Raw genomic sequence first — 15,212 nt, forward strand, 5'->3', positions numbered from 1 at the left:
CCAGGTGGCGCTGTGGGTTAAACCACAGAGCCTAGGGCTTGCTGATCAGAAGGTCGGCGGTTCGAATCCCTGTGATGGGGTGAGCTCCCATTGCTCGGTCCCAGCTCCTGCCAACCTAGCAGTTCGAAAGCACGTCAAAAATGCAAGTAGATAAATAGGAACCGCTACAGCGGCAAGGTAAACGGCGTTTCCGTGTGCTGCTCTGGTTCGCCAGAAGCGGCTTTGGCATGCTGGCCACATGACCTGGAAGCTGTACGCCGGCTCCCTCGGTCAATCATGCGAGTTGAGCGCGCAACCCCAGAGTCGGTCACGAGTGGACCTAAAGGTCAGGGGTCCCTTTACCTTTACCTATTTGAAAACTGTTTAGTGGAGTCACTTCCTACACAATTTAATGGAAAGTTGCTTTCTTTGGTCATTTGCCACTATTCTCTGGGTTGTGATTTTTTAATAGTGTTTTTCTTTCATGTGTTTTGGTACTGTGTACACTTGGGATGACTGGAACTTGAACTCAAGGATGTGCAAATGGAATAGACACACTAGTCAATCTTAGTCCACGCTGTGATGAAGCTGCCTGGGGACCACCACGTGTACCTAGAACCTATGCTGGTAGTCTAGTGTGTGGATAAATGTCATTCCACATTTTAGTCACTAGGTGGCACTAGACCTAGTTGTATCTGGGTGAAGCTTCCTGTTCTGCTCTTGTTCTAGGGAAACAATAACTTTGCTTGTCTAGTTTCTTGACTGGTGCAAGCTTCTCCGTAGGGCAAGACCGTCGCTATGCTAGCATAATTGTTTCTATTATTTCTGCGAGGTTAGGATTTGCTCAGTAAAAGTAAAGTGTCTCAGAATGCTCTGGAATTCATGAGATTGTACAGCATGAGATTTAGGGTGGTGCAGGCATTTTCCCAGCACAGGGTACAAAGCCAAGGGTACAGAAGAGCCATAATTGACAAGATCCATTTTGGGGCACTAGATTTTGATCTACCACAGGGCACCATATTACAAAAGATTACCAAAGTCGATGGCTCGTGAGAAGAAAGAGAATGGTGATTGACACTATGTGTACTGTATTGAAATCTTAGAAGCCACTTGGTTGAGCAGATGTGTTTTGCTGCAGATCAGAATGTTTCTAGCATGTCAGAATTCATAAGTCATTTATTTATTAAGCAGATGCAATGGACATTACCTATATATAGAGAAAGATTATTTTTTGCCTTTTGATATGGGGTGGTAACTGGATATATAATGTCATGTGCAATAGATATCTATTTCTGGCTTAAAATCGCATGTAGTAATAGGGGTACCCAAAATGTTAATGCTTGCTTCAAGACTAAGGCAGAATTATAAAGCATTTATCTTGGAAATAGAATCTACATATCAACATAACCAGCACACATAGGAATTACCGTAGATAAAATATAATTGGACCTGGAGTGTGTAATGTACATAAGTTTCTGCTTTGTTCTATTTTGTATCTTTCATTTTTGGTCTTAGTGCCCAGAACATGTCAGGGAGGTATAAAGAATAGGCAAGATTATGTTTAAAATATATATGAACTGCCATTCCAACTTACAACAACAAATGGCAATGTCACCTAGCTACACAATCATCATCATCATCATCATCATCATCATTTATTGAATTTATATACTGCTCTATATCCAGGGATCTCAGGGCAGTTCACAAAATAAAATCAAGATATAAAACCTTAAAATACATAATAAAAAATAAAAACAACAACCCAATAGCCCCCCCCCCAAAAAAACATTTTAAAAGGGCATAGGAGATAAATCAGGTCAACCAAAGGCCTGGTTTAAAAAGGAACGTTTTTGCCTGGCATATAAAGGTGTATAATGTAGGCCCAGCTAAACTTCCCAGCTAAGCATTCCACAGATGGGGAGCCACTGCAGAGAAGGCCCGTTCTCGTGTTGCCACCCTCCGGACCACTTGAGGAGGAGGCGCATGAAGGAGGGCCTCAGAAGATGATCTCAGGGTCTGGGTAGGTTCATATGGAAAAAGGCAGTCCTTGAGTTATTGAGGTCCTGAGTCATTTAAGGCTTTATAGGTCAAAAACAGCACTTTGAATTGGGCCTGGAAACTTAATTGGTAGCCAGTGCAGTTGGACAAGGATTGGTTTAATATGCTCAAACCATCTTGTTTAAGCTGTAAAAAGGTAAAGGGACCCCTGGCCTTTAGGTCCAGTCGCGTACGACTCGGGGGTTGCAGCGCTCATCTCGCTCTATAGGCCGAGGGAGCTGGCGTTTGTCCAGAGCAGCGCACGGAAACGCCGTTTACCTTCCCGCCAGAGCAGTACCTATTTATCTACTTGCACTTTGACGTGCTTTTGAACTGCTAGGTTGGCAGGATGTTTAACCTTTAGCTCTGTCCATATTGTCACACTGCCTCCATCCCAGTCTCTACAAGTGATCTTCCAGATGCACGTACTGTGTTCCCTTTGGGGATGATGAGGCACAGCAGAGACAGAGGTATCTTTATGATATGTGGCTTATTTATCTATCTATATATATAAATGTTCCCACTGCGTGCGCGGATGACACAGCCTTTCACCGTAACCACTGAACCGAATTGCATCAAATTAGGACAAAGCATACCTTGCCCATCAGGGAGGGATCTGGCATTTAAAAAATTCCAAAAAAGCACACCTTTCATACCTAAAATAATGATTAAACACAAAAAGTGGGTCACAAATTATACATCACCAGCAGAAGTTCTGAAGACTCCAGCAGCATCCACTAGAAAGGCAGAATGCACACTGTCACCAGCAAAAGCTCTGAAGGGCGGCACCAAATAATGATGTCATCAACCAAGCAACTGAAACCACCAAGGCGGCCATTACCAGACAACCCACAGAGTCAGGCTGGGGCAAAGGAATGGAGAGACAGGGCGGAGGCCTCAGGTCACATTTAAATACTAGCCCAAGCCAAGGCCGACAGACTACTTTAAAGCCTACAAACTAGGGCTCTGCTCTGCTTTACAAACTAGGCCTCGGCACTACTTTACAGCCTACAGACTAGGCCTCAGCTCTAATTTACAGCCTACAGACTAGGCCTCGACTCCACTTTACAGACTAGGCCTCAGCTGTACAGCCCTTTAAATACTATCCCGAATGGAGCCCTGGATGGGGCGTGGGGCATAGCTGCCAAGTTATCCCTTTTTTAAAAGGGAAATTCCCTTATGCTGAATAAGCTTCCTCGCGAGAAAAGGGAAAACTTGGCAGCTATGGCGTGGGGGGGGGAGGAGGGGCCCAAATGGGTCATGGGCTGACGTAGGGTAGGGGGAGCCACAGGGAGGGGGGGACGGGATACCTCATGGGTCGCTACAGGATGGGAGTAAACACAGGGATGAGACACAACCAAGGGGGGGGGGACACATAGTCCAGGGGGAAACGGACACATCCTCCCCCTTTCCTGGGAAACATTGACCCTGAGCATAGCTGTCACGTTTTCCCTTTTCTCATGAGGAAGCCTATTCAGCATAAGGGAATTTCCCTTAAAAAAAGGGAGAACTTGACAGCTATGACCCTGAGTCAGGCACAGCAATGCGCCATGGATAGTCACAGGGTGGGGGCAGCCATAGGGATAACCCACAGCAACGTGTGGGAGGGTCAACTACTACATATATAAAACTTGAGCCTACAAGGAGGGCACAGCATTACACCCCAAGAGGATCCTTTGCTTTTCTCATAGGTGCAGCAGGCTAGGAGATCTGCAAACAGAGAAATCAACAAAGCTCTCTGTGTCTCTGTTACAACCTGTCCCAGCCTGCTCACATGATGCTCTGACCCTCCTTCCTCTTGCTTGCCAAACCACACTTTTCCGTGTTTGCCTGCCCTTACATCATCCACCCTGAAATCTTAAACCCCTTGGCTCTCTGTCCAGCAACACAGCTGGAGGAGGGGCTCCCTACTCCTTGTCTGCTACCTCTTTGCCCTATTGATGACTTCCTTGGTGGGTTAATGACTGGCCACCATTAGCCTTTGTTCTCCCAATCACCCATATCCAACTACCTCTGCCAAGCTGGCCTGTCTCATTAACATAAATGAAATCCAGGGGATTTCGTGTTGGGTTCAGTTTAATGAAACCTTAGTTAATTCTAACTTTTGCTAATTCTAGGATTTATGGGTGTTTTGCACCCACAGACTCTGGCCTCCAAAACTCATAACAATATACAAGAAGAAAAAAGTAAAATAAATTGCTTCAAAATCAAATAAATTGCTTCAAAGTAAAAATTGCAAGTGGATGAAATAATTTTAAAATACTTTTTAAAATGTGCTCTAAAAGTCTTCAAAAGTCAAGGGAAACAGAGTATATTCAATCTTATAATCTGATTGTAAAGAAAAGAACAATTAGCTGTGCTCCCTAGCAACAGACCAAAGTAATTATTGGCCCTGGGCCAGTGAAGTGTGCATGTAGCATTTACCCACCAACACTAACTTTTCAGAGATATTCTGTCCCCATAGAATCTCCACATTGTGCCTGAAACTCCCAGATTTGAAAAGCAGTCTGAGTAACTGGGATGAGAATTATTGGGACAGATACCGAGGGGGATGCAAGGCTGTTTACCTTTTTTAAAATAAAAGAAGTTACCTTAAAAAAACACACACCCTGCTTTCTAGTGCACTTGTAAACATTGTACTTTTGAGTTTGTCGTGAATTATAATAAAGTGTTGCACTGTACACCCCGGAATCATATATGTGGTTTTGTACCTGGAGCTTCTCAAAGCTTTTCCCACTTTCTAAAATACAAGCGCATAACCAGTATTCTAACTTTAATTGTACCATGAATGATCTGTAGTTTAAGATTATCCAGATTCATTGCAGATCCTCAGATTGATGATAACACCTGGTAAATAGCACTTTTAGAGCATCAAGGTTCACTGTCTGGAAATTCTTACTGTTAGTTCTGCAAGATAGATTGGTTTTGGAAAAGTGCAGGAAGTTCTTCCCCTAACAGGTACAAAACATAGCCTTTTACAAGTCAGGGGAAAATGAATGTTTATCTACTCCTTGGATGTCAATGAACTGTGCATCTCTTTAATATCTGAATGAAACCTGGAGGAAAGCTCTGCAAACCCCTCCAGTTTCCCACCTCCCTAACAAGGGCTTTTTACTTTACCCCAGGTCTTCTGGGGGTACTACTCTCCTCCTTATTGATTGCATTACACATCCTGATCCCAGCTAAGTCATGCTCACCTGTATAAAGCTGTTGAGCTGAAAGGGTAATCCAACCCTAGCATCTCAGTGCAGATTGGAAATAAGATGCAATCAATCTCCTGCAGGCCTTTCAAGGTACATGAATATTGCATTCCAAATGTGTTCTCTCGCTGGGCACAGCACAAAGGTTTAGTCAGGCTTTGGCATAGGGGTAGGGAATTATCTTATTATCTGTCAAATGAAAATTCCTCCTTATAGTACTTTCTCCTTCCTAAGCCAAGCGAAGCTGGGTTTTCTTGTGCTCGCTATTTGCATACCCAGCCTCTTAGGACATATTACACAATCATGCCTACCCAGGTTCGTTTTAGTGGTTTGCTTATTTATATGGAATACATCCTGCACTGTTCTAAGGGCTTAGTACAATGACTTGTTGTATAATCAAAGGGTATGATTTAAAGATACACGATGTAGGAACCTTGCTGAAGCTAAGCAGGGACCATGATTGGTTGGAGGCTGTCAAGGAACCCTCTGTATTTTGCTCTGAGTTCCGTTTGTGGAAAAGGCAGGACATGTCTTGGAGACACTGAGTACATATTCAGAGTCCAGCAGAGATAAAACGCAGACGGAGCCAGGCTGAGGTTGTATACTAAAAGCTACTTTATTAAGTGTAAGACAGAACGAAAGAAAACATGTCTCCTATCGCTGAGAGAAGTCTGAAGGGCGAAAAAAGCAAACGGAAACAGAATACAGCAAACATCTGCTCCCATGATTCCAACATTCTTTGCTGGAATGTATAACACAGACATGTGACCTGCACAGTGAGAGAAATAGAAACCTAACAATTAAACGTAACAAGTAAGTAAAATATTAAAATAGAATGAAAACGTAAAGTGTATTTTACTGCAACCCATTCACCAAAAGCTAGCCAAAACAACACAGTGTAGATACTGGCAAACATCTTAACATAATGCATAATTGCATGGCAGCTCATAACTCTATCATTGTTGGGTGTCTAGCCAATAGCTTCTGGGAGCTCTACTGGAAAATCCAGAGTCCTAATTTAAAGTGCCATTCAGCAGACTGCTGGCCCATACCAGGGCCAGTCAAAGATATTTCGCTGGCTTTGGCAGAACAGCAGATGATGATTCTCCACCCAACCACCCATGTCAATGAACATAGTAGCCAAGGCCAGTCAAGTTGTTTTGGCACCTGAGGTAGAAAATCCTACAAGTACCTTTTCCCCTTCTTGGAACTAAAATACAATAATAAATTAAATAATTTAGTAGCTTGCTATTCATTCATGAGAGCTCAAACCAGCTGTTTCATTCTGATGAAAAGTAGGGCCATATCTGTACCATGTTTAAATAGTTTGTGAGGCAGTCTGACTTGCCTATTGTAAACCAATCACCCAGGAAGCCCATGAATATTTTTGGGTATACAGTTTTGCTCTTGCATAGGGAACGGAAAATCTCACTACAAATTCCAATCACTTCCCATATTTGTATACTCAGTCGCCTGATGACATATTGACAAGTCTGTTCCTAAGTACCTGGGAGTTTCCTCATTGCTTTCTTTCAACTTCCGATTCAACAATAGATTGTTCAAAGATTGATATAGTAGGACATAACCTGGAGTTATTTTATAATATAAGACACATGTACGTAACCTACATAACAACAAAGCCAGAAACTTTGTAAATATTGACATTTGCCAGTAATCATAAACCATTTATTTGAATGCCATAATGGGAGGGTTAGCGCATTCACTTTTGCCGCTGTAGGTGTGGCAGAAAAAAGGGCTGAGGGAGCTGTCTGGTGCTCTTCATTGGTTTGAACAAGAGTGCCGCCATTTGTACTGTTTTGCAGGTGTAATGTTGCATTGCCATTAGGGACAGAGATAAGCCCTGAGGAAATACAGTGGTACCAGAGCCGTCTCTAGGCTCGGGTCCGGTGGCGTGGGGCACCAGGGCGCCAGGCCACCAGGGGCGCCGCTGTGCCCGCTGCGAAGGCCGCCCTTGGCGCGCCTCTCAGCTGTTCAGGCCGCTCTCCGGAGGCGCGCGGGCCTGGGGCCGCCTCCGCCATGCGTAGGGGCGTCGCAACAGGGGGTGGCCAGGCTGGATGGCGCAGGGCACCGGCCCTCCAGGCGGCAGCTGTGCTGCGCACCACGACTGCCTGCCACACCGGGAAATGGGGCGGGTGGGGCTTAAGACGGCCCCGAGTGGTACCTTGGGTTGCAAACACCTCGGGTTACAGACTCCGTTAACCCGGAAGTAGTATCTTGGGTTAAGAACTTTACCTCAGGATGAGAACGAAAATCATGCGGCGGCGCGGCGGCGGCAGCGGGAGGCCCCATTAGCTAAAGTGGTACCTCAGGTTAAGAACCGTTTCAGGTTAAGAACAGACCTCCAGAACTAAGTAAGTTTGTAACCAGAGGTACCACTGTATAGAAGTTTGTCTAACTTCAGCTCTGCCCCTAGCACACCGCCAACTCTGACTCTCATTCCAGATGTTCACCCTAGGCTGACCTATGTTGGTGCCCTGGGTTAGCGTTACCTGCAAGGGTGCAGGGAGCTAGTCGAACCAGAGCCTATGCAACCACTCACCTGATGTAATCAATAAGTTCTGGCCTAAATTCTGCCAAAAACCAAACCAAAATTTGAGTCTTGTATGAATTTATTTATAGGGGGAGGTTTAAAGATCTAAACCATAGCTGCCAAGTTATCCCTTTTTTACAGGGATTTTCCCTTATGCTGAATAGGCTTCCTCGCGAGAAAAGTGAAAACTTGGCAGCTATGATCTAAACACGCAACTGTCATGATATACAAGAAATGGAATAGTTCATTCCATAGCTCGTACAAGCAGGGTGTTAACTAACAGAGAATATCAATACTTGGAAATAACCAATCAATCCAAATAATGTGTTGCTTAAAACCATAGGATATCATAATACAGATATTATTATTGGCCCACTTTTCCAATGCTTATTCAAAGCAGTTTACAGAGAAATGTAACAGGAATACAATTAAAACAAAAGCAGAACGGGAATAGTCAACATTGCAGCTATAAAACAACAACTTAAAAAGCAGTGGCCATAGAAATTTCTTAGAAACAGTAGAATGATTTAACATCTGCTGAAACAGACATGTTCACACACAACAACCATATATCATATGGCTTTATATGCACAAGCAAATTGCACCCGCATTGATTTTCCCAGCTAAGAACTTGTGCAGTTTGTATGTTGCTACTTAAATGGCCACCTTATTTTTCTCCCACCTTCCCTTTTACCCCACCCATGGCTGTGTGCTATGCTAATGATCATTTCCACTGTTGAGTTTTAGTAGGGAGGGTCATGGCCCCACCAAGCTCTGGTGTACAGCAGAAAATAAGCTGCTGCAGTGCTGTTGCAGCAACTGCAGTTCCTTCCCTATTAGATAAGAATCATGGTAAATAAAAAACCATGTGAGTTAAGGATAGTATTTTAAATGTCAGAGATTTCCCACCCCACCCCCATCCCTGCTACTATTGTTTAACATAGCCAACCTGATTTGCTTTTTGGATGCGTCAATCAAAGTTATGCTTTCCCAGCCTGGTTGCAGGGAGAAATATTTCATATTATAATAATCACTTGTTTAACAGTTGCTGAAGAGAATGTGTCAATAGGGTAAGGTGACTGAGAAGGACTGTAGCCTGTAGAATGTCTTGCTGCTCCACTGAGCAAGTGGCTACTAAGAACCCCCTAAAATCACACTGTTCTGTGTATTGTAATTTATCTCTGATACAAAAATTATGGCCTAAGTAGTTCACTGTAAATTAAATATGAAAACAGCTCTGCATTTTATTAGTTATTTTAAATATATACCGCACCTTCTTTGCAGGCAGGGCGAAGCCTCCAAGGTGGCTAACAATTTAACTAAAACCAATGAAAAGCTCCAAACTAATTTGAATCCAATAAATAACATCCAGCTCCTGCCAACCTAGCAGTTCGAAAGCACGTCAAAATGCAAGTAGATAAATAGGAACCGCTACAGCGGGAAGGTAAACGGTGTTTCCATGTGCTGCTCTGGTTTGCCAGAAGTGGCTTTGTCATGCTGGCCACATGACCTGGAAGCTATACGCCGGCTCCCTCGGCCAATAATGCGAGATGAGCGCGCAACCCCAGAGTCGGTCACGACTGGACCTAATGGTCAGGGGTCCCTTTACCTTCACCTTTTATATGCAAAAGAGCAATGCCATAAACTTCACCTTCGTGACATCTGATCAAACACCAAAGTAAACTTTATTTTACTTGGCACTGAAACAGCAGCTACTTATTTGCCACATGAATTTGTTGAGAGAATATTTCTTAAATGGGGTAAGTGTTTCAACCCAAAGGGTCCTGTTGCTGCTCAACTGAGCGTAACCGGAGAAGGAATATTAAAGCTAGTCTCCTAAAATGCATGTAGGTACTGACAAGAAAAGGCGGACAGCATGATGATGATGAATAGGGCAGTTTACAATATAAAAACACAAAAATACGTAACATAGTAATAAACAAAAGAAATAAACACTGTTTAAATGGCCATAGATTATTTAACTAGCCAAAGGCCTGGGAGAAAAGGAGTGTTTTTGCCTGGCACTGAAAGGTATGTAACAAAGGCACCAGGCGAGACTCCCTGGGGAGAGCATTCCACAAATGGGGAGTCACCATAGAAAAGGCCTTTTCTTATACTGCCACCTTCTGGACCTCTCGTGATCCCAAGTTTTGTAGGACTTCATAGTGTGAAACTGGAACACTGAATTGCATCAAGAAAAACTGGAAGCCAGTGTAATATTGGAATACTATCAATAACTGTTTCATATTCATATGCCTTCATATAGCCACCTTACAGCTATATTCTCTCCCCCAGAGCTAGCCCAACCATGAGGTACTGTATGGGTGAAGCAGCTGCCTCAGGTAGTATATGCACATAGGTGGCACCCCACTGCTTCTGCTGGAGTTTTGGCAAGAGGCGGGTGTTCCAGTATAGGGCGTTGCTGCTCTTCCAGCAAGGCGTTGGGACAACCCCTCTTGTTTGTGCTGGATCTAACATGGATGTTGACCAGGCTATGGATAACTGTACTGAAGTGCAATTTCTCTAGTAACAGAACCTTCTTGGGAACTAGAAATATGCCATTTCAATTCCTTTCCTTTCTGTAGTTTCTGCCCTGAAGAATTTAGCAATCCAAGCTATGTGCATACTTTTGCTGCTAGTAAAAAGCTAGTCACATGTACACTGGGTTCTTACTAATATCCAAGCTCCACAGAGCATGAGCAACACCAAATCAGTTCTAGGAGCAGATGGCATATACTAGTTCCAGCAGCCGGAAATATATGAAGAGGCAAAGCACTGTGTTTCCTTCTGCAAAGGGGAATTAGGAATGAGGGTAGCAGATGGGTCGCAATGTGATGTAAGGGAGGGCTCTTCCATATTTAAAGACCACTGATATTAGAGAAAGGGACTAAAAATAAGTTACAGTACTTTAGGATGGCAATGTTTAGTGGATTAATGAATTGATTAGATTACTAGATTAAAGTAACTTTGTTTGTTTTAACAACTCCGTTTGAAAAATTATGTTGAAGATTTTAGACAGCGTAATGTAGATGCTCACAGAACCAGGACCTTGTAGGTGCCTTCTTGCAAGAAGCATTCCTTTCTCTCCTGCAAAAGCAAATAGCTTGCATGGTGTTGGCTGCAACACATCAGGAGTTGGCAACCTTTTGGGGCCAGTGGGTTCATTTGGGCACCACTCACAAAATGCCTGTTCTGGGATGTATGACATCACACAAAACAGCTGCCACGTCTAAAAGAGAAAAGGCACACAAAATGGTAGGGGCTGCATGCCACCCTACAGCACACAACACACCCCACCAATGCAAGGGCGGAAAAGGCACCTGCAACACACTTGTAGAGAGATGGTCTTTGCACACCTCTTCAGACCGGGAAGATTCAATCCTGATATTGAAAGAAATGTGGGCATGTTTAAAAGGGCATGTTCAATGTAGGATAAGCCGAACCAGCACAAATAGGAACTGAGCAGGATTGAACTGTGGATTTTTGAGGGAAAATTGAACAAGTCCTTCTGTGGGTTGCACGAAACATATTGGTGAGCACATTCTCACCTGTAGCCACCACACTGGTGACCCCTGTATCACATTATCTAAATCAAGTGTAGAATCTGTGGTCCTCCATATGTTGTTGGATTCTAACTCCCCAATTTTGGTCCGAAACAGCATTCTTTTTTCACTCAATTTTTTGCATTTTCCTTGGCAAACTTAAAGCAGATTGCACTAATTAGTCAATTTAAACTGATATGATTGAGTAGCTGAGTGTTTTTCAATAAAATATTGATATATGGGGGGGGGATGTATGGCTTGTTTCTAACACAAGGTAAATCCTGCATGTATTTGCATTTATTTTTAGCAGGAAACTAAGACGGGGGGCGGGGCGGTATTTGCTAGAAAATGGAAGACAGTTGTTTGTAATGCATGACGTGAGTAAAAGGATCTGCAGGATACGATACTGCTTTGCTCTTCAGTAATGATTTATTACTGTCATTAACCATTAGCAGGTAGATGATATTTAAAATGAAATATGTTTTTTCTTAATGCTGTAGCAAATAATAACAAAAAATAAATTTGTGTGTAAATTAGCATTTTGACTGCTGGGTGAAACATGCATAACTTCAGCTTCAGTTAATGTAAAACTCAATTCAAATATCATGCATTTTTCAAGGAGATTTAGAGGTCCTCCTAATCTGCTTTTCCCAGCAAACCAGTACCAGAGTTTGCCACACATGAATTTATTAATTTGCTATTCAAAGACATATATCCTCTGGTTAATTGCATCAGATGCCTCATTCTAATCAGCATGTAATTGTCAAGTTTTGTTGAAACATTGAAGGTGCAGCTTTGTATAGTAAGTTTTTCTTGTGTGTATTGAGTACATATTAGGTGATAATGCAAAAGGGACCGAACAGAATTAAAATCACTTATTTGAATTACACACTTGTTCCAAAGTAATCTCTTTACGTTTGGTGCCTGAACAGCAAAATGGCAGATTCAATATAAGGAAGTCAAAAGTCAGTTGGGGCTGGCTGTCCCCAAAATTCCTACCCATGTTTATGCTGATGGGATCTAAAGTGAGTATTAATTAAACAGTGCATTCAAGGCAGTTTGTATCGACTTATAAAGCAATAGGTAACTGTTAGGGACGACAGAGGACAAGATGGTTGGACAGTGTTCTCGAAGCTACGAACATGAGTTTGACCAAACTGCGGGAGGCAGTGCAAGACAGGAGTGCCTGGCGTGCTCTGGTCCATGGGGTCACGAAGAGTCGGACACGACTAAACGACTAAACAACAACAACAACTGTTAGGTGGATTTGTAGGTGGTTGACTGACCAAACCCAAAGAGTACTCACTAAGATTTCCTCATCATCCTGGAAAAATGTGGCAAGTTGGGTGCCACGGGGTTCTGTCCTGGCCCCATTGTTGTTTAGTGTCTTTATAACAACTTGGATGAAGGAATTGAGGGGATGCTCATTAAATTCGCGGGTGACACCAAGCTGGGAAGGGAAGCTAATGCTTCACAAGACAGAATCAGGATTCAAGTTACAAGAAACGAGATTCCGACTAAACATTAGGAAGAACATTATGACAGTAATAGCTGTTCGACAGTGGAGCAGGCTTCTTCAGTAGGTAGTAGACTCTCCTTCCTTGGAGGTTTTTTAAACAGGATACTTTAGATGGGATTCCTGTATTGCTGGAGTTTGGACTAGATAACCTTCGGGGTCCCTTCCAACTCTACAATTCTATGATTCTGTGATCAGAGACCACATAGAATAGATGTGTTTTGATGAGGGATTTGAAGGAAGGGAGAGAGATGGCACCACATACATGTTCAGGGAAATTTTTACTCATAGGAAGAAACAAGGGAGAATATGTTGAGTTATTCTGGAGACATGTAATCATCTGAGCATGGTGGAGTTGGATAAGTAGAGATCATAGATAGGGATGTACTGTAATGAGGAGCTTGGGCCAAAATTGTAAGCCAATGACAGCATCTGAAGAAGGATGTTTCTTGGTCTGAACAATGGAATAAATTAGTACTTTTGACAGGGTAGCTGCGGATAGAGATGGGAAGTCTGAGATGTGAAAGAGGAAGACCAGATAAAAGATGACCAGAACATGAACCAGTGTTATAGCTGACGTAGCAGAGAAGAATTGCCTTAGAGAGAGAGAGAACGAGGGGGAGAGAGAGTACAAAGAGAAATGGCAGGACTTGACAGCTGATTAATGTGCGTAGGAAAGAAGATAGAAGAATGAAAGATAAAACTATGGCATGAATGACTGATTAAGAGGTTGCATAGTGATTTTGTTGACAGATACAAAGGGGGATTGAGGAGAAGACTTAGAAGGAAAGATAAGTAGTCCAGTCCTGGGCATGTTTAATTTGAGAACACAACATTGAGAATAAAACATTTTGCCTTCAATGCAAATTGTCATGTCGTAGCTAAGTATGCTTTTTAAGGTGTGATTTTGTCATTGCTTTTCGTTCCCATCTACTCAGTTTGTTCTTACTACCTCAGCAAGTGTAAGATATGTCATGTCTCACCATGACAGCTGATATATGATAGGTGTATCACATGCAAATTCTAAACCACAAGGGATAAGGTTCGAATTATTTCACATGCAGCTTGTCTACTAAACTCTATGGAGACTACCACCATAACCACTGTGATGATGAGCATGCTTTCTAAAACTCTTGCTGGTCCAGGTGGATCTAGCTTCCTTTATTATTTATTGATTTAATTTACATGACACTTCCTATAAAGCACCCCAAAGCAATTTAACAATCAAACCATCAACAAGAAAAGCATATATAAACAAGAAAACATTTAAAAACACTTTCAATGCCAATACATAGTTCATAAGTTTATCGTTCTAGCAGAAAGACATGGCAAACTTGTAGCAATAGAAGTAAAAACACAGAGAACATACATCCATAATATAAACCAACATCTATGATGTAAGAGAGAGGATACCAGAGACACCCACAAACTTAACGTCTGAATTCCCAAAACAGCTTACTGTATAGTGCTTTTATCTAACTCATTTCCCCTGATTTTTGTTGTTGTTGCAGCCGGTGCGCAGAGGGCCACTTTCTGTGTTACAAAGCTCTTATTGCCACTCAAAAGAAACAGGACCATTTCTACCATGGTGTACCTGTTTGCTTCTGCAAACAGAGATTTCAGAAAGCGATTTCTTGGTTCTCTTTATGAGTGATGTCTTCCACCTGAGGTTAACCAGAAATACAAAGTCTGTTTGTGTATAGGACCTTGTTATAGTGGGCCCATCCAAGGAAAGTATTCAATAAGTACTAGAAAGATGATAGAAATGTGCCCTGTCTGATATGTAATGGGAAGAAGTTCCAAAGGGTAGGTGTTGTTACACTAAAGGCCCAATTCGTTCATTGTATTGAATGGACCTCTTGATGAGATGGTATCTGCAGGAGGCCCTCTCCTGCAGAGTGCAGTGATCAGTTGGGTATATAAGCAGTGACACCAGCTTTTAGCTATTGACTTAAGATGGTAATAGACACATTCTGGATTTGAGGCCCAGCATAACAGCTGGAAATACTACATGAGAGCTATGCCTCAGGAAACGAACCTTTGGGGACTAGGCGCTCAGTAGCAGGTATTATATTTCTGTATTCTTCCCATTCATTCTTTACATTTACTTTATGCTCTTGGCTTCTTCTGTACTGCTTGGTTTAGAATATCAAACAAAGGTCTGACTCCAGTTTGAGATTTTATAGCTTGAGATGTTGGGACTGTACTGCAACTGCATTGCTTTCACACCGTCCTGATTTTGCGTTTTCATTGCATTCTAGGCTGCCTGTTTGAGGATGACCTTTGCACATCATTTGAAATCTGCATAAATGGTAAGTTTCTGAATAACTGGCACACATTGCTAAGCAGCTTGTTGTATATGCGTACACCGATGCATGTGGAATCTC

At 42.6% G+C, this 15,212-nt stretch overlaps 1 protein-coding gene across 1 annotated transcript in view; it reads left to right on the forward strand.

Moving 5' to 3' along the window:
- Window positions 1-15,212, forward strand: part of PTPRN2 (protein tyrosine phosphatase receptor type N2) — a 592,105-nt gene that overhangs the window by 20,166 nt on the left and 556,727 nt on the right. The window contains exon 2 of the mRNA XM_035129839.2: window positions 15,087-15,137. Within this exon, the coding sequence (XP_034985730.2) occupies window positions 15,087-15,137 (51 nt within the window). The remainder of the gene's footprint in view (window positions 1-15,086; window positions 15,138-15,212) is intronic.

The sequence above is a fragment of the Zootoca vivipara genome, chromosome 12 (assembly GCF_963506605.1).
Source record: "Zootoca vivipara chromosome 12, rZooViv1.1, whole genome shotgun sequence".
In the NCBI taxonomy this organism is placed as follows: Eukaryota; Metazoa; Chordata; class Lepidosauria; order Squamata; family Lacertidae; genus Zootoca; species Zootoca vivipara.